At 36.5% G+C, this 19,673-nt stretch overlaps 1 protein-coding gene across 9 annotated transcripts in view; it reads right to left on the reverse strand.

The window, feature by feature from the left end:
• eIF4G1 (eukaryotic translation initiation factor 4G1) overlaps positions 1 to 19,673 on the reverse strand; it is a 249,513-nt gene that overhangs the window by 69,079 nt on the left and 160,761 nt on the right. For all 9 annotated transcript variants that reach the window (XM_081737076.1, XM_081737080.1, XM_081737075.1 and 6 more), the window contains 2 exons: positions 17,276 to 17,505; positions 13,517 to 14,246 (listed from right to left, as the gene is read on the reverse strand). In XM_081737076.1, the coding sequence (XP_081593202.1) occupies positions 13,517 to 14,246; positions 17,276 to 17,505 (960 nt within the window). The remainder of the gene's footprint in view (positions 1 to 13,516; positions 14,247 to 17,275; positions 17,506 to 19,673) is intronic.

Raw genomic sequence — 19,673 nt, forward strand, 5'->3', positions numbered from 1 at the left:
CGTAAAGTGAATGGAAAAAATATAGTGATGCATGGAACATTTAAAATTTGTCAACGCCTATTTTCATAGGTAACTACATAAATTCATTGCACGGGAACCATTTCGGACATTTTTTCCAGTCCTCTTCTGCTTATTGCAAGGCAAAAGTCAGTCATTGTACACACGCATGCTCTAGCAAATCAAGAAAAAAAAATTAGGGAACGTTACTGCTTTTAATTTAGTGTGCAAGAATTTATGACTGACTTTGAACAAGCGGCAATAAATGCTGTAAGAGAATCATTCCAAGCAAGTGACTTTACCTACCCCCATACGAGCGCTAATGATCTCTCTCAGTGCAATCGTTAGTGCTTCTTAGAGCACCAATTCTCAACATTACTGCTTCAATAGTTTGGACGCTACAAGAAAAAAAACTTTGAGGGGAGGCTAACTTTACGTCAGCCCCAGAAAGCACAAGTGATGAAATTAATGGAACCGATAGTGCATCGTTAGTGCTTCACAATCAGTGTAGATATGGCCAATTTTGTCACAAAACTCCCGTAAGAAATACATGGGGATTTTTTTTTTTTTAATTTGTAAGCTTCCTGCCAAATTTAAAAGCATTAATGACCACATATATTGTAATTGTTACTGGGTCTTATTGCAGAACTCCCACCATTAGTGCTTCAATAGTATGGAGATAAAACTTAGGAGGTGCTAACTACACGCTAGCCTCTATCTCAAAAAGTATTCACGAGGAGACCTAGTGCAATTGATAGTACATCGTTACCCTCTGTTTATATGCAGTCACTGAGTGACGCAACTTCTTGTGAAGCAATGCTTTCAATTGTTGCGTTCGCACGAGGTAACTGCAGTTGCCGTTACCGACCGCTCTCGCGCAACTCTTAGTGTCCGTCACTCGTGGAAAAGGATTGATTTAAATTGTAACCTTCGTACGGGGACATTGCAGTGACCGTCACCGCACAATGTTGTCAGTGTATGTATGTTTAAAAAAAAAAGTGCTGATCAGACAAACCATGCACACTTCTTACTGTAACCTGATTAGTCGCGGATTTTCTACCCACCCGATGAGGGAAATTTTTAACACAATAGAAAAGAATAATGAAAAACTTGTTTTATGCATACCTTTATTTCGTTTAAGTATAAATTTTAATGAATTTTCATTTTACATATGCTGTGAAGAAAGACTTGTATTACTACAAATTCACGATCTTTTCTTGTTGTTTTAAGTAAAGTTACAGAGAGTGAGTGAGTGAGTTTGATAATATGCGTTGGCGCAATAATGAAAGAAATTAGTTTTGAATTTTCGTCTGTAATAGTTTAAATATTCTAACACTAAGAATTTCATTAAAAGGAATAAAATAATCGGATTGTTGAAATTTATCTACATTGATATTGTGACAAGGTGTTGAGAAGAACATGCACAGGAGGGTTGCGAGGGAAGTGCAGTACACCATAAGAACCCGCCTCTTCGCTACTGTTTACTGCAAGTACAACGTTAAAATTCTATTTAGCTTCGATGACCGATGATTGAAGCCACTAGACTTGGTAAATCTATTATTTGGAGACTGGTGCATGTTTCTTCGTTCTGCTAATTAAATCTTCGTTCAAAATGCTCCCCTCAAAACGTTGCGCCCCTAGGCTCGGGCCTAGTAGTAAATCCAACCCTGCCTAGTCGTCTTTTGTTCTTTGGATATTACTCATTTATATTACTCAGCAGATTTTCAGCAACCCCATTATGCCAAATGAATTATTTCCAGATTTACGTTTATAACTATTGTTATTATTATCACGCAACGGGACTTATAATATTGTACTCTTAGTACGTCCGTCCGTTACTCCCACGGTAGCTCTTGGACAAATGCCAAATTTTTATATAGATATGTAGAGCGATTTTGCAATAGATATGTGGAACGATTGTTATCTCGTCCCAGTTCGTTAATGGAGACGATTTATCAATCGGACGTGCTAAAAATAAACTATTTCCGGTTTTAACGTTGCCATTATAGAGCGAAAGCCGTGTATACACAGAGGAAAATTGATAAGTGAGCGAGAAACGATTTCCTTATAATCGCCTTAGCGTTCTAAGAATAGTTTGCATCTTCTCTCTTAACACTTTATTCAAATCGGTTGTGGCAGAAATCAACCATTTCCGGTTTCAGGGTTGATCATCATAGAATAAAACGGTAATAGATAGCGAAGTGTTTTTGTAATCGATTTGGCATTTCGAAAATGTATTATCTTCCCTCTTGACAACCTATTCAAACCAGAAATGGCATAAATAAACTACTTCCGATTTAAACGTTGATTACTATAAGGTAAAAACGGTAATAGGTAGGGAGAAGCTGTTTTCTTTGTGTCCCAATAATAATATTCCATCTCGACTCTAATCTCTTTACTAAAACCAAACGTGGTATACATCTACCATTTTTGGTTTCCATACTAATTTGAAAAAAATCTTGGCGTGCTTCTCTTTATTTTGTTTATCAGATTTATTTATTTATTTATTTAGTATTATTATTATTATTATTATTAAATCATTAAGGAAAGAAGTAAAGGACGGAAATATGTTGTTGACAAAGCCAAACATATATTGATGGGATTCTTTGTGGCTAAGTGCTTAGAACTTTGCTGCCCTTGCAGGAGCCAGATTCGATTTCCGGTGGCAGGTACTGTGGTTTGTAGATTTACGTCCAATGTAGCCTAGTAGTGTAGCTGTTGAAATGAAGTTGAACTATTAACTAGGGAAGTACATGGAGTGGTACACGGGGATCTGCATGTGTTATATATCGTTGGAAAAGTCACACCGAGTATATCTCACATGTGAAATATCTCGCTTGAATGGGGCCTTTGGGGGGCGTGGCGACCATTTGAATATCATAAAAAGGCACGCTCCAAAACACCAAAAAAATATGGACAAAATAGGAAGCTATGATGTAATTGTTTTGAGACGCGGTATATATACGTTTGAAAGATAGCTGAATACGAATCTAACATCAAATGTTATAAATCAAAATGGCGGACAAAAATTACAAAAAAAAAAAAAAAAAAGTATGGATCTAAAATTGGGTATATAGACACACTTGATGTCGCTATGTATGAATCGGATACCGAAGTGTGAAATCCAAAATGGCGGATCCAATATGGCTGACTAAATGCAAAACTGCTATGGAACTGAAATTAGGTAGATGTTTTCGTGGTCGCTGAGTACGAATTAAATGTAAAAAGTGCAAAATGGAATATGACGGATCCAATGTGGAGGACGAAAAATGAAAAAAAAAAAATGTACAGAAAGGACATATGTTATGAACATAGAGTAGAAAAATACCTATAGTACATAAGGGGGCAAATAGGGGCAGATGATTTTTTACAATAAACAGGGAGCGTGTTTTGCTATACAATCATGCCGAAATTGAGGCACAGAATGCAGGGCAGGTTTTGTAGCGCATATGAAAGTTCTATGATACGAACAGATTGCAATCGTAGACAATAATTATTTTACTACCAACTCCTTCCCCCACCCCCGAAGAGATACGCGGGGATCGGCATGTGTTATATATCGTTGAAAAGCTCACATCGACTATTCTTTACATCTGTACTATCTCACAAGAATGGCGCCTGTAGGGTACGTTGCGACTATTGGCAGATATAATCTGAAGATCCGAACAATGACAGTGAAAACTGCGTGTTTAAAATATAGTTTTGCTTCCATAACTGTCTTTCCGGTTTCACATTATGCCGTGTACACTTGTGGGAAATATGTATGACAAATGTCCACTCTCCGTAGTAGGGATGGTACTGACATCGAGAGTAGTTTCGATCTTGTCTCGTAATTCGAGGCAGTGATGTGCTTTTCTCAATCGAGACGGAGTCCAGGTTCGTCTCAATACATATACGTCCATTCTGTAGTTTTGCACATTTTGTCCGCCATATGGGATGCGTCATATTGCATTTTGCACTTTTAGCATTGGATTCGTACCCGGCGACTACGAAATTCTTTATCTACTTGCTTTCAGTTCCATAGCAGTGTTTTGCATTTTGTCCGCCATTTTGAATTTTATATTTTTTGGTATCCGATTTATTCATAGCGATGTCGAATGTATCTATATATTCAATTTTAGATCCATAGGGTTTTTTTTTTTTTTTTTTTTTTGTAATTTGTGTCCGATATGTTGGATCCGCCATTTGTAAACATTTGATGTTAGATTCGTATTCAGCTACCTTTCAAACCTATACATACCGCGTCTCCAAACAATTACATCATAGCTTCCTATTTTGTCCATGTTTTCTGGTGTTTCGGAGCGTACCTTGTTCGGATTTTCAAATGGTCGCCACGCCCACTACAGGCCCTTTTCAAGCGAGATATTTCACATATGAGGTATACTCTGTGTGACCTTTCCAACGATATATAACACTTGCAGATCCCCGCGTACCACTTCAGATACTTCCCTAGTAAGTAATAAAAATATATAAACAAAAATATTGGTAAGTGGAAGAGTATTACCCGCGTCTAACAAAAGAATATAAATTGAGAAATTAATTACAAAGTTTATGTTGACTTTGAAGCTGGAATACCTCAAAAAAATGTATGGAAATAATATGCATATGTATATATACTCCTAATGACAGGATTGCTCTCATGCAAATCCTCCTCTAAGGCAAGCCTCTTGGCAGAAAGAGAGCCGTCCTGCGAATCCTCAGGAACCTCATTCAAGCTGGTTCAGGCCAACTGTCATCTGGGGAACCTAAAATATCCCCCTTACCTCGAACCATGAATGGCTGTGTGTGTTTTTCTGCGTGTTTCGTGTATTTCTGTCTCTCCTGGAAACACCATTCATAACTTGGGCAATGAAAGGTGGGGGGTGAACAGAAGAGAGCAAGAAGCTTCGGTATCTGCTGTCGGTTGCTTGTCTTTTCCCAAACAGTGACGCAACTACGTCACGCCATTCAGTGACTGCGAGCGAAGGCAACCTTAGTTCTTCCAGGAAACACTAATAGTTTCGTTCTTTTTTTCTATCTTAGTTCAGTTTTCGAAGATAATTTCATTAAGTGTGTAGGTTTCTGGTATGAAAACCTGATTGTATTTTTTTTTAATAACTCATTTTATTATTTTTTTCTTTTTGGATTGTTTCATGATACGATAAAATTAATTATCGTTTGCTAATTTGAGTACCTTTGATTATGTTGAGAACTTCACTTCTTTAGATTTTTTTGTCGTCTTTCGTCAAATATTTCTAATATTGAGATGCTACCAAACCTCTTCATGTGATTCTGCGAAACAAGAAGTAACCATTAAAAAAAAAAATTTTGGTCGAGCCCTTTTGCCAGCGACTCCAATAACTAATTTCCGGTTTGTAATAAACTGATTGTTTATCCTGCTTATCGCTTGGGTGAAGCCTATTGAAATCACCAAGATTAAGGTTTCACATTAGCCTTCATTTTTAATTGTTTCAACATGAAGTTTTTAATCAGATTCATTTGTATTTAATTCCAACTGTTTATTCAACTACTTACTTGAATATTCTTTGCTGCATTTAACAATAAGTTTTGAATTAAAAAAAAAAAAAATCCTTACCAAAATAAGAAATTCAAAATTAATCATTAAAAGTATTCTTTTCCGCTCCTCGATCCTAATTATATTATTTTTTCCCCTTCCTTCGCGGTCCACTAGAAAGGTCGTTGTTGATGATTAGAATGTCTAATTTCCCAGGTAATGTAGCTTCAGGTTAACACATCACTGTAGGGTCAACAGCATATTATTGGGTACCAAACATAATAACCATATTCCTCCAAAAAAAATATTTCATCGAGGACTCAGTTACTTACATTAGAATAGATTATGGAATTTACACCGCCTACATGTAAAATACTTCTGCGCGTCAATTGATTAAACCAGTAGTTCCCAACCTGTGTGTCGAGATGCACTGGTTTCATGCAGTTCCATGAGGTGTTCATGAAGCATTTAATAAGATAATGTAAGTTTTGAGACAGATTGCACAAGTCAATGTCTCCAGCTTAGTACTACACAGAGGCACTACTTTAAAGGAGCAGTTCGACTTAGAAATGCATTTTTTACAATTTATTTCCATTTGTAGAGTTGAAAATTCTAAAAGGAATGGTGTTTGTTTGATCGCGATACGTTCAGTCGTTAGCGAGTAACAGAGGAAGAAAGATTTTGTGATGACGTCATAGGTGGGCAAAGAGCGAGAGCAGGCTTACGATGCATATTACACAGTACCAAGCATTTCGATTGTGAGAGGTGCGGTGGCACGTTCTAAGTGCGGTTTCCTTTCCCAGAACTGATTGCAAAGACTTACAAATATCATCTGCATGTAGAAAATGATATCTGATGGTGGGCTGTACAAATGTTTTTATAATATTATAAAACGTATCCTATAAAGCATGAGTTTAGAGTTTAAAAAAAAAAAAAAAAAAAAAAAATCGAAACCATGTAAATAGATGTATAATATGTAAATAATAGGTAAATAGATGGCGGACGAGATTGCTGCAACACCTAAGTACCTTTTCTTTAATCATTCTTCCGATTCCCAAACATAAGTATGTTCATTTTCACGTTTTGTTGCAATTTTTAACGCTGACCCTATAATTTTGTGCTTCAAGGTATGTACAGGAGCGCAACATATGAGGCAAAAATGAAATAACATCTGTAAAGTTTGCCAGAATATGAAAAACACTTCACCGGTTAAATTTCTTTTATTCTCATAGCTGTCCGCGGAACAACTCTCATCACCCGTTTCATCATCATTATCACATGATACAGAGAAATTAAACGATGAATTAATGTCTTGAGGAACAGTCATCGTCACTGATTCCTTCTACAAGCCGATATATTTCACTCCCTAATTCACATTGTATAGCTTATTTCTAAAGTAGTATCTTCAGAATCATGAGTGACATTGTCTCTATTACCCTCTAATGCCTCGTCTTGACTACAACCGTCAATTGCGTCTTGTAAGATATTTGTACGTTGGTAACTGGACATAGATCGGTGCTTGTTCAATGGCTCGGATTTTAAACCTTTCAATAATATACTTGGAACAGCATTCTTTCTCAGTTTGCGTGTAAATAATTCTCCTGGCATTAGCCAGAAGTGGATCTAGACGGTAAAAACTAAGGGGGGGAGTCAGAACCCAGACTATGTATATCATGTTTACTAAAAACTTTCAAAAATATCTAAATAATAGCTTAAATCAATTTTGTCACTCAAAAACTGGGGGCCTAGGCCCCTGGCTCATCTTAGATCCGCCACTTACATTAACTTTTCTTTCAGTAAACTTGACTTCTCGGAAGCAGGCTCTTCAAGATGTTTGGAACACGAGTGATTTTATTTGGTACATTTTTTCCCATTGATTTTCTTCGCCCATAATTTATATCGATCTGGTGATTTCTCACGACTTAGAAACGTAAGAAAAGATACTTTACGTCCTCAGCTTCAATTGCAGAAGAATTACAACCGAAAACACAGCAGGTGTTAGGCATTTCTACTTCACTTCACAGACAGCACGCGCTGTACTAACACGTGTTTTCTACTTCACACTAGTGTTTCTTTCAGAAAAAAATACGGGGGGAGGGACACTTAGCATTCGGAGAGGCACACTATTTTTACACAGTACTATTATATTTATTATATTATAGACGTATTTTGGTCTCCTCCGGGAGACAGTGCCACCATAAAAACATGTCTGGAAGAAACACTGTTTCGCACAACAAACGTAATTACTGCTCTCTCTCTCTCTCTCTCTCTCTCTCTCTCTCTCTCTATCCTCTTTTTTATACTAATGCTATAGGAAAAACAACTAACAAAAACTTCCCTCAAGAATTCAACACAGAGCAACTAACAAATCCAAAACACAATCTATTAAATCAAATGCACTATTAAAGGTTTATCAGCTGCGTACAAGGGAGTGGTTGCTGACTCACATTGAGTTTCTCGCGTATCCCACCAATGACGTAAGCAGTTACGATTCATCAAAAACAAATGTCTGTAGAAGCTGAACGAAACGGCCTATCAAGATATAAAAAAATACGGGTCTCTTATTTTTTGTTACTCTTTCTATTACACCAAACTTGTTTTTAACTCGAACTGCTCCTTTAAAGATAACACTGCTCTACAATGATTTTGCTGTTTGGAAGGTTTCCTTAATTTTTTTGACCTCAGAAATCCAAAAATGTAGTTAGCTTTGCTCTATCACGTACAGTTTTCTTAAAATAGAGGGGAGGGGAGAGAAAAATAACCGTATAAATGTATATTTCAGAAGAAATACTGATTATAATTACAAATATAAAAATTTACTTTCGATGCCATAACCTTCTGATTATCTTTGAATTTGTAATAAAAAAGGTGCAGTTATTTATTCTGCTAACACTGAAAAAATATGTACTGTATCTGGTAGCACTGAATGATATCACATCGCGTTACACCTTGGGAACGCAATAACAGCGCTGTGTAAGCTGTGATTGCGAGAACTATAATGCAGAGAAATGGAGGCTATTCATTGATTCCAACAAGAGAAATTGGAATGGTCTGCTTCTTCACAACAGCAACCAACAACCCTCTGTATACCCATTATTCATTCTGTAGATTTAAATATTCTTTATCAATTACCAGTCACCTATGAAACATACCACCGACTCTCCGACGCTGTTTCTAGTATTCTGTGGGTCCTGTAATTACGTTTGTAGATGCTTTACTACGTATCACTTTATGACAACATGTACCCTGGGGTTAAGATGTTTTCGGTCAATGAGCAATCTTCCAAGCGGACGCGATGCCAATTCCCACTGCTGGAGTTGTTTAGATGCGATTTTACGAACATCGAGATGAATTACCACATCTCCCCTGGCCCCAATTCATAGATGAACACTTGTAAAGTTCTGGAGCTCAGAATCCAGATCATGTATTTTTCCTCCATCCTCGCTGACGCAACTCAGTACTGTATGACTGTATGAGAAGTGGTCAATGTTATTCTGGGAACCATTAATTACTCCACAACGAATGAGAGCTACTCTACAGGCCCAAGTTGTATTAATCAGGTACCGGTAGGTTTCATTTACTTCAGGCGTCGCCCAAGATGTAACACGAAACCGTTATTTGTAAATATATAATCATCAGCCTCTACAAATAATTGAATACGGGTATTTTTTATTTACAGTTGTTTGGATTGTCAGCCTGCAGCGGATAGAATATACACTGCTATTAAAATTAGTCGAAGATCTAACTACCTTGGAACGCTCTTGGATTCGTTGATTGCTTTGTAGAGTTTAAGGTTTGTTTTAGTACATGAACCTACAGCTTAATGTAGCGTCCAAGCCACATGGCTCCCACCGCAAGTAGAACTCAAGTCACGATCTTGAAAGCGTCTATGCTAACTAGATAACCAAGACAATGGAGTCTAAAATAATTACATGAATTAGAAAGGTAACAGAGTAACTGATACTAAAAGAGTTATATGAGCACCACCCAGCTGGTGATGGCTAACAATCTCTTGTAACAATGGACGAAGCATAGATCTACCAACGTGACTCGGGCCATCACCTACAGAAGTGTCCATTAAAAAGACCAACGTAACTTTGCCCGTCAATGGAAAGAGTATCTCGAAAGATTTTATAGTTGTTAGAAGTTTTTGCCACAGGAAGAAGCTCGCGGTTCTAAGGTCGAAACAATCAATACTGCTTATTGCCAAGAACATGTCGTATCTCCAGTTTACACAGACTAAATACCAGAATTTTACCACAATATTTGTGTAGAATTGCACTCGGACAACAAGTCACTCTGCCAAAACGTCGCTGGTCATCTGATGCATGGCATCTGGTATCCATTCTATTCCGTTTGAAAATACAGTAGAGCGTCGATTATCCGAACGTCGGTCAACCGAACGACCGCTTAACCGAACTGTGTACTCGCTCGCTTAAAGGATTTTTTTAAACGTTAATTTTGTGTACTGTGTGTATTGTTCATGCAAAATGCGTATGTAATATGTACATATTTTTGTTTAATAAACTGTACCACATACTACATATTCCTACTAAAGTTGCCTTTGTAAATAGTTAAAGAGATGCCTGTTTTTATGAATAAATTTACTGTACAGTACTTCTTTTTGGCAAATAAACATGTACAGTTCGATTATCCGAACAAACCAGTTTTCCGAACACCCATATCCCCCAATTACTTCGGATAATCGACGCTCTACTGTATTTCCATTAAGAATCTAGATGCTAGTCCCATAAGTACTGTACGTTTGGATTTCTTCAATGGCCTCTGGAAAGCCTCCAAGCAGAAGTGGGACAAATCCCCTCGTACAACTGCAACGAAGTCCGCTGCTGCGATGTCGTGTAATGGTTTATACCACTGGTCATCACACTGACCATGATCAGTGATGGTGGAATGCAATATCTTGAGTAAGAAACAACTGTAATTTGTGCAGATGGAAACGGATTAACCTGTTGTGCGTGTACCTTCGGCTTCTAGAGATATTCTGGGGACCCTATCCTATTCTCATTATCGTAGTTTCACAAATTTTTAGCTCTCTTACGGAACTGTGTCCTAGACTGAAATACTTCATTAACGTATCCGTTATTACTTTTTCCTCCTGTATCATGACGGTAAACAGGGTTGGCAAAAACCATGGTTTTTATTGAAAAAAACAGGTTTTTTGCGGTTTAAACCAGGTTTTTTTGGTTTAAATAATTTACTCTATGTATTTATATTAGATACGGACAGAAATTAGTTTGTTTCGCCTTGGTGTTAATATGCAACAACAAGGTTGATGCTGGGAGGGGTCACATATGCTTAAAGCGGAATCCAAACCGCTTCTCGACTTACATCCAAGAGAAACTGCCCATTTGGACACGAAACCGGGACTAATTGGTTACAAATCCAATTGCCGACTCACTCACGAATGATTCCCGATAAAAATACGTTGTACTGATCTTTGCATAGGCCTAGTTGTTAATATAATTGTCAAGAGTCATTTCAGAAGAACAAAAAGATAAACAGTTACACAAGTAAAAACATTACACAATTATATATAAATCGGGAAACTCCCGCCTTACCTATTGGGAAAATCCTGTTATTACTTTAAATGTATTTGTATGTAAAATTTTAAGGTCAACGTATCATAATTACTACGCTAAAACTGAAGTATTAAATTACAAATTTGGTATGTAGATATCATTTAATAAAATTAAAACAAAGTCAAATCCAAGTCGATGTTGGAAGCTACGTAGGCAGTTGATAAATTTTGCCAATTTCTATCAATATATTTAAGCAACCTTAGCTTCTTCATAAAACAACAGGCATTCATTCAAGTAGAAATATATAATTTGGATTCATTTCGTATGTTTAGGCTTAACATCCGTATGAAATACGAAGGTTATCACGGAGAAGACTTTCGCTTAAAGGGACATCTCAAATCGCTACTTGGTTTACACTTGAAAGATGGGTTGTGGTTCGACCGAGAATTAAACACGGGACCCCTTGATTAAAAGGCGAAAAGTAGATAAATGTAATGGGGATAGTTTGATATGTGGCAACGTTACCATGAAGTTCACACGATTTAAAGTTTTTTTTTAAATTTTTTGTTTGTTTGTTTGTTTGCTTAAACCACCTTTGTTTAAACCAGCCAACCCTGACGGGAAATACTACATTATTTGGATTTCGAAAAAAGAAAACAGGGAATCTCCTTTATTGCCTTTATGTCCAACAATCTAGGACAAACAAAATCTCTGCGTGCTTACGTGTCCTGCGCAATCCTGTTTCATCAGACAAGTATAGAATTTTTATGGAAGAATACAACATTAAGTTTCAAGACATCAAAAAGTGACACGTATCCGCCGTGTGATAACCTGAACACGACATGGTTGGTTTTAATAAGGGGAGCGAAGATAACAACTCCATATTGAAAGAGAAAGAATTACACTTATGCAGGGCAGAAAGCGGATAGGAAAAAAGTAACAATCATTATCAACGAGTTACTTAAAAGTCTGAAAAAGACTGTAAGCTATTAAAAATTTTAGGCGATTATCGTAACGGTTGGAAGGGGGGTTAAAAAGGGAAAAGGTGGTTTATCTTATACCAGAGGCATGTAAATTTTTTACACTTTATTTAATTCTCTTCTTATTTTACACTTCCCTGCTATTTGGAACTGTGTTTGCAAGTAGTAGTTCGCAGTCCCAGCGAATGGAATATATTGATTCCGAAGAAAAACAGAACTCTCACTCTAAAGATAGCTTCATTACATATCAAGGAAAATTTGTCCCAAAAATAAGATTCAAAGTATGAAAAAAAGGAAGATTCACGAATAATAAGTGATTTTCCTACATTATTCGTCAATCTGAGCAAATATATTTCGTTGTGTAAGTACAAATACTGTATGGATTGCGGATGTCTCTCCTGTCATTCCTTTTCCAGTCCTGTTACACATTGTGAATTTATTGACTTAACTGCTACTTGGTTTACTGAAAGTACGAGAAAGAATCATCTTTGTTCAACAAATCAGAGCAGAGCGAATAAAAACAATCCTGTATTTTACTAATACAAATCACAATATTTTTCTTTTACTTCTAGTTTCCGAAGTTCGGCACAATAAGCAAAGTTCTGGTGGTGATGTGAATTGTAGTAGTAATATATATGCTGCGATACACATAGTAGCTTTAAAATTCACAGATTTTGACCTCAATAATGATTATTCTTAAGCTGCACTGAAAATGCATGCTACGTTTAATGAAAATCGAAAACGAAAGATTATACTTTATTAATGTATTGAGTGATTTTACCCATCATCTGCTAATTTAAACCCACGCAAAAAGCCCTTTGGGAAACCACACATATATTCTTAAAATTTAATGAATTCAGTTATATACTCCTTCAAGTTAGGTTGACAACGAAGGATGAAACTAGTCTAAAAAGAAAACGTGAAAATCTAACCATCTTTACGAAAGTAATAGTGGAACATACCTTCAAACAACGTATATTCATCCTTATTCTTGTCCCTAAGCAATGGACAGGGTTGGAAAAGCTTTACTTATAGAACTGCCATACTGCACCAAAATCGAATAATAACGGAAATCAAAACTTATCATGGATAGTTATTCTGTTATCAGAGAGCGACAAAGGAAAATCCATCATGAGCTACATGGTAAGAGCTGGAACTTAGGACCTTATTCCGTACGAGCCATCGTAAAAATTGTTGAGCGTAACGCCACGCGGAACTTGTAAACAGCCATTTTGTTATCGCAAACTAAACCGCAGATTATGCATTGCAATGATGCAAACCATTACAGAATGGCCGTTAAGCGAAAAAAAGGCCAGAGATAACTCACTTCGCAAGTTGATAGTGACAAATAAGTCGTAAATGAATTCATTATTGTGTGAAAAAGTTAATGCAAGAACAGCAAATGAGTGTAATATATTTATCATGAAATTTTTTCGTGAAATCAACTACATTACATTATTAACGTTGAATACGGGAATTAATTTATGAAAAAAAATAAAACTTACCATCTTGAAGCTCAGACGAAATTTCTCCGTTCTGCTGTTTTCTAGTTTCTTCTGGTTTAGCAATCTCTGGAAAGCTTCTCTCCCTCTCTCTCCTTTCTGTTATAAGTTCTTCCTTCTTATCTACGACTTCAGTCGTAGGAGGTTGACTTTCAACATGAGCAGCTTCGAAGTCTTCAACGACTGGAGTCTGTACAACACCACCATGTGCCACTACAATTCCTGGAGACACAGGATCAACATTTTCGACTACCGGGGAGGGAAGATTTCCCGCAACGACAATAGGTTTATTGTAAAGAGGAACCGATTCTCCATGGTTTGAGTCAACATCCGTATTCACATTACACACACTCACAACAGGCGGCGAAACTTTAGATTCTTTATTAAGTATATCTGTTTCTTTCACATTATTAGGAATAACTTCATGTTTTGTTCCTTCACTACCTACATCATTTACTAGCACAGGCGAAACAGGTTCTTGTAATATATTACTGTCACTTTCTTCTAGTAAATTTCTAGGTTCACTCCTATCTATAGATTGTTGCCTAGAGTCCTGTATTTCTTGATGTATTTCAGTCACTCTGTCAATAGATACACTATTCGAATTTTCACTACGAATTCTATTTACACTGTTCGCTTGTGACTGATCATTCGCCTCCGTCTCCATTGCTTTTGCCACTTTTGCTGCGAATTCTGCAGCAACATTATGCTCTGTTGGTGGGGTCCCTGTAGTCTAAAATGAAGAAAATGCCACGTCAGTTTAGTTACTTTGAACAATTACGTTCAATATGACCTGGTCATGTTTTCTTTCTTCTAAAAAGTTTCGTCAGCTTTTTTTTTTTTTTTTTTTTTTTAACATATATAACAAATTTTAAAATAAAACCACAGTACATTATGAAACAAAATGGACTTACATAAGGGTATGGAACGAAAAGTTTGTATGAGATCTGTTATGTTATGTAATTTGTTTGGCCATCAATTTTGAGTGTCACTGATCAAACATCAAACAAACTAATTAACTACGCTCCACAGCATTTTCAAAGTACTTTACCACTAAGATCGATACTTTTAATGCTGACATTTATTATTACAGTAAAATGTGTTCAAAGCGGAACATAAATGTGGGGTGGAAATTTGGCCATTGCGAACCAATTCCATAGTCCCAGCCAAGAAAATGGATAATTTCCTATTGTGCAGAAAATTAAATCCAAGTTGCAAACTGTAAGCAATAACTGAAGAATTCACTAGAAAAACATTACGGGCATATTTTCAGAATAATCCAGATAGAAAAATGTATCTTTTAGCATATTAAAGTACTTTCTACCGTTTCCATGTTCTTCGCCTGCTCCATGCTTAGTACACATCTTTTGAGGATATGCGAGTAACTGTACCTTGGTAGGTAGTGAATAGATGCTCGAGTGCCCAAACAGCATTCCTTTCTGCTTTGTTGATTCTGAGTGACTGTGTAAATACTATACACCAACAGCTAGAGGATGGGAGAGAATGGAAATATCTAAATCCATGAGGAATACCCTACAGCACAAACTACTGAACATCACGGTTAAGTTCCTTGTCTCACTGTTACTTAATGACTAAAGCTAAGAGAAAAAAAAAAATCTCTGCACCGGAAATAATGATGCTGCTTAAGTGCAGGAAAATGCAAATTTCTAATGCGTTAAAACGAGAAGTTAAATATGAATGGTTGTTACGAAACTGTCTAATAAAGAGGGGGGAAGCAACGAGGAAATAAAGTCTTATAGGAATGGCTCACCAATGTGAAGTCAAAGAATACACACGTATCTGGATCTATGACCGTGGAGCTCTCATGTAATCAAATCTCACGGAAATGAAATGAAGGCTGCATAGTTTCAAAAGGAGAGACAATATCGTGTGGAACGACAGTGGAGTGAATGAGTGGAAACCGAAACAGATAAGCTTGATTTCAGGCTAAGATCTTAAAAAACATTTACAGGGCATCTTTTTTTCCAACGCGTTGGAAACAAAATCTCTGATGAAGTCGAAAGTGTTGTTGATGCAAACTGTCGAAAGAAATGCTCACAGTGATATGTGCGGATATGGTAGGTGAAATGGAAAATCCTCTTGTTATTGGAAACGCTGCAAAACATGAATGCTTCAAAACCTTCCCTGCAACAAGGCTTGGATCACTGCTGTTTTAATGGAAGAGTAGTTAAATGCCAAAATAAATAATGTATATCGGAAAGTGATTTTTTGTTCTTGACAATGGCACTCATCATAAAAAGGTAACATTATCTAATGTGATACTGGGTTGGTTCCACCCAAATCCTACAAGTACATAGCCAGTTCATGGATATAGATATTATTTATACACTCAAATCACACTACAGGTAATATCTGAAGCGATTCCTAATTATGAACACTAAACAATCTGACAATTCATACACTTTGACGAGATTGTCCGTATTAGACGCTACTAACTCGTTTGGTTCAGCTCTAAGTCAGATTCAAGCAGATACCGTATGCAGCTGCCTTGTAAAAGCAGGTTTTGGAGATGATGATTGTACAGAATGGTTTAAATGAAACAAGTGAAAGTGCAATAGAAATATTCAACTTCTGTCAAGATAAATACATTTGATGCAACGCAGAAAACTGCATTAGAAGCGATGACTGTCTTCCCATTCATTTCATCTTCGATCCAATTACTGCCCTCCTCGCAGAAAGATACCCTGAAAAGGACGAAGCAGCAGCCGAAGAAATTATGTGAAATCTGGGTTTTAAGTTCCACGGTTATGCCGGCAAAGTTTGCCCACCACAAAGTTCACTTGGCTGGGATTGGAATCGAAGCCGGGACCCCAAACACCAGAGGTGAACGCTCTACCACTGAGCCAGCGCGGCCTTCAGCAGCTGAAGAATAGCTGAGTCTAGCTTATCCCATGTTCTTGAACACCAATATCTAGTTAAAGACTACCCAAAAATATTTGCACAAATGGAACAAGTTCAAGATAGTATGTAATGCACTGAAATACAGAATGAAATCTAGTGTACAAGAGTGATAAATAATTATGTGATTGGTAAATGTACTATGAGGTTTTATATCATGGATCAGTGCCAGAATGAAATAAGCAAGAATTCTACATTCAAATAGCAGATAGGTACGCAATAGAAATTAGTATAATTTATTCAGACTGACAGTACTCTCTGTATGCAGTTTTTTATAATGTGGGAACTTCCAATTTGCAAAATTCGTTCAGTCCCTGCGATTCCACTTTGAACATATTTTATTGCATTTTGAAATTCAAAAAATGAAAAAGTTTCTTTAAAGTTTAAATAAATAATTCAAACAAGTGAAATTCGCCTGTGACAGTTTCACTAAAACTGGAAATCCATGTATGGTTTGTAAAATATCCAATAAGACACTTTGTATTATTTAAAAAAAAAAAAAAGAAAGAAAAAAATACAAGTAGCTTCCTAAACACAAAAATATTTTGTTATTCATATAACTTGATATAAGATTACTACGGTAGCCAAAACTGACAGTGAGCACAACGCTTGAGATGTATAATAAACTATTAAACGCAAGCATTAAGACAGTTACAGTTAGAACAGTTGACAATCACATATACGTTCGTATTGCATGTGCATGGGACGAAAGGACAAACTACAATATTTTTAAAACGCTTAAAAACTTTCAAGATGAAACATTTCCCACTATTTCTGGTAAATATTATAGACAGTGGAAGTGCTGTGTAGAATACTTCAAAGCAGGAAGCCAGTCATACTTACAGATAGAGGAGTCTCCCGAGCACTAGAATCCCTGGAACGAGGAGGAGTGCCAGAAGTACTTCCCGAAAAGTAGATTTCATCGCTGACATCCTTTCCTGTTTCGGGATCAACTATTCGTAAAGCGTTTTTCCGCCTCTTCTGTTGCTGGGTCTGTTGCTGAGACTGTTGATTCGCAGTTGGTGTACCGCGTGCTATGCCCATGCCCGGATTTGCAGCAGGGTTAAAGTAATCTAGAAAAAGGGAAATACATAATCTGGACACTAACTTATGAATGGGAGCCTAATGTAAGCATAAAAGAACAGTCATAGCTTTATTCTAAATGCAAATTCTCATATGTATTCATGATTATCTACGGTATACCATATTTCCTTAAATAGAATTAACCAGTCAGTACGAAACGGCACATACCGGAATTTGATATTTCTATTTTTAGAAAAATATCTTGAACTATATGACTTGATCTCCCTTCAAGAAATAATCTTGCTTCCTCAGCAAGGGTGGGCAACTTCACAAAATCAATCTTCAACCATAATCGGTTCATCAGAAAGTTATCTAGTACGTTCTAGTATAAAACATATTTCAGCAAAACATACAACTAAGTAGGATTTTGGAGGTAATTACAACTTCTTGATGAATATTTTAAGTATCATTCATTCCAGATAAGCTGATAAATGTTTTGTCCCTACCTCACTCACGCACGTGCTGACAAACGCGAATTTTGATTTTCCTTTTGCCACGAACTCCCAACACGATGTATAGGATGTACAGTCCGCAGCAAAAAACACCTGCAACATGAGCATGTAAGTTTATCGTGAAACGACGAAGTCTTGCTCAAAAATAAGTGTGCAGGGGAGGACGCCGAGGTTTCTCTTCTGGCGTGATTCGAGCCACTTATGTTGATTCCCTGCGCTGTTAGGCGTAGTTTCACAAATTTGCATGCTCATGTTGCAGGTTTTTTGCTGCGGACTGTACCTTATATGTCTGAAGAAATAATTTTAATTCTCAACACTAAAATTTTAATATACTTTACTAAACCCATTAATGCCGAAACAATAAAAGCTGATGTTTTGTAGAAATTTACTTTATTCCTTCGATTTTACGCTACACTGATTATATTAAAAGCGATTTTGACACTACAGTGTGCCTAAAATACACTGAACAGGTCTGGCAGGATTTCCTGTTACCGGGCGATCATGTGAACATTATTGTTTTCAAGGGGTGGCAGGTAGAACGACTGGCAGGAAATCCTGCCATTCGGCATTGATGAGAAGGAACAATCGTTAAGTACAGTTGTAAATTCAATTAAACATTTGTAATTTAATTCGTAGCCAGGGATTGTGTTGGAATGGGATACAATGACAGAATTAGAAAACAGGGTGTTTTGGTGCTTTCTATATTTATGTAATAATTTCATATCAAAGTGCATTTCAAAAGCAAATATAATCTCTACCGTAGTATCGGAAAGACATCATCATAGCTGAAAAAATGATTTTATAGTCTCTCATACGAATCTCTTACAGGCATTTTCACATCATGTCATCCTCAAAATAAATACAAGCTAATTCTAGGATTTTCACTTTGCTAATAGCCCTAGAAAATCCCCCCCCCCCCCAAAAAAAAATCTCGAGTTAGATTTTTTGTAGACACTTATTTTAATGCCCTCAACATATCCTAGAAAGTAATCTTGATTTGAGCGGTGGATTTTTGTTTTTTAGGGATTCATTCTGGATGATAAAACTCTCAGTTCAAGAAATATCACTATGTCAATTTCGTCCAAAATGTATAAGATGTCCAACAAGAATGCCGCCGGATTTCTGATTTAATATGAACCACATAGTATTTTTCGAAATTAGAAAAGATTCTTACATACATACATACAAATTTACAGGTAAATATTTCCATTTTTAGAATGAAACATGTCTTCCGATGTCCTTCACGACTTGCTTTGCAGCACAGCATTCCCTACATGAAATTCATTATCACTTTTTTACACATATGCATTTCTTTTAAGACGAGGATGGAAAAACTACTACAGTTAATGGGAAAAAAACCTAATTACTTAATTTTTTGCCTGGAATTGATATTGGCAAGTGGCTTCAAGATGGCGCCACCTGCCACTCCTTTTACGACATAATTGCTTGCTTGTAGTATTCCATGTTGACTAAGCTGCAGTGAAGATGCGAAATCAACTGACTGACAATGGTTGCCAGCTCAAACTAACATTATTAAATCTGAATAACTAAAATATGGGACAAAAATAAACGACCAAAATCATCATTATTTTTAATAGGCTTTTTGGTCGGTTCTCTCCTATAAGCATGCAAAAATACGTAGTTTCCGTTTTCTTTAGTATAAAAAAAATAAAATAAAAATAAAAATTTAAAAAAAAACACCCTTT

Source organism: Thermobia domestica, chromosome 13, assembly GCF_964235325.1.
Source record: "Thermobia domestica chromosome 13, izTheDome1.hap1.1, whole genome shotgun sequence".
NCBI lineage: Eukaryota > Metazoa > Arthropoda > Insecta > Zygentoma > Lepismatidae > Thermobia > Thermobia domestica.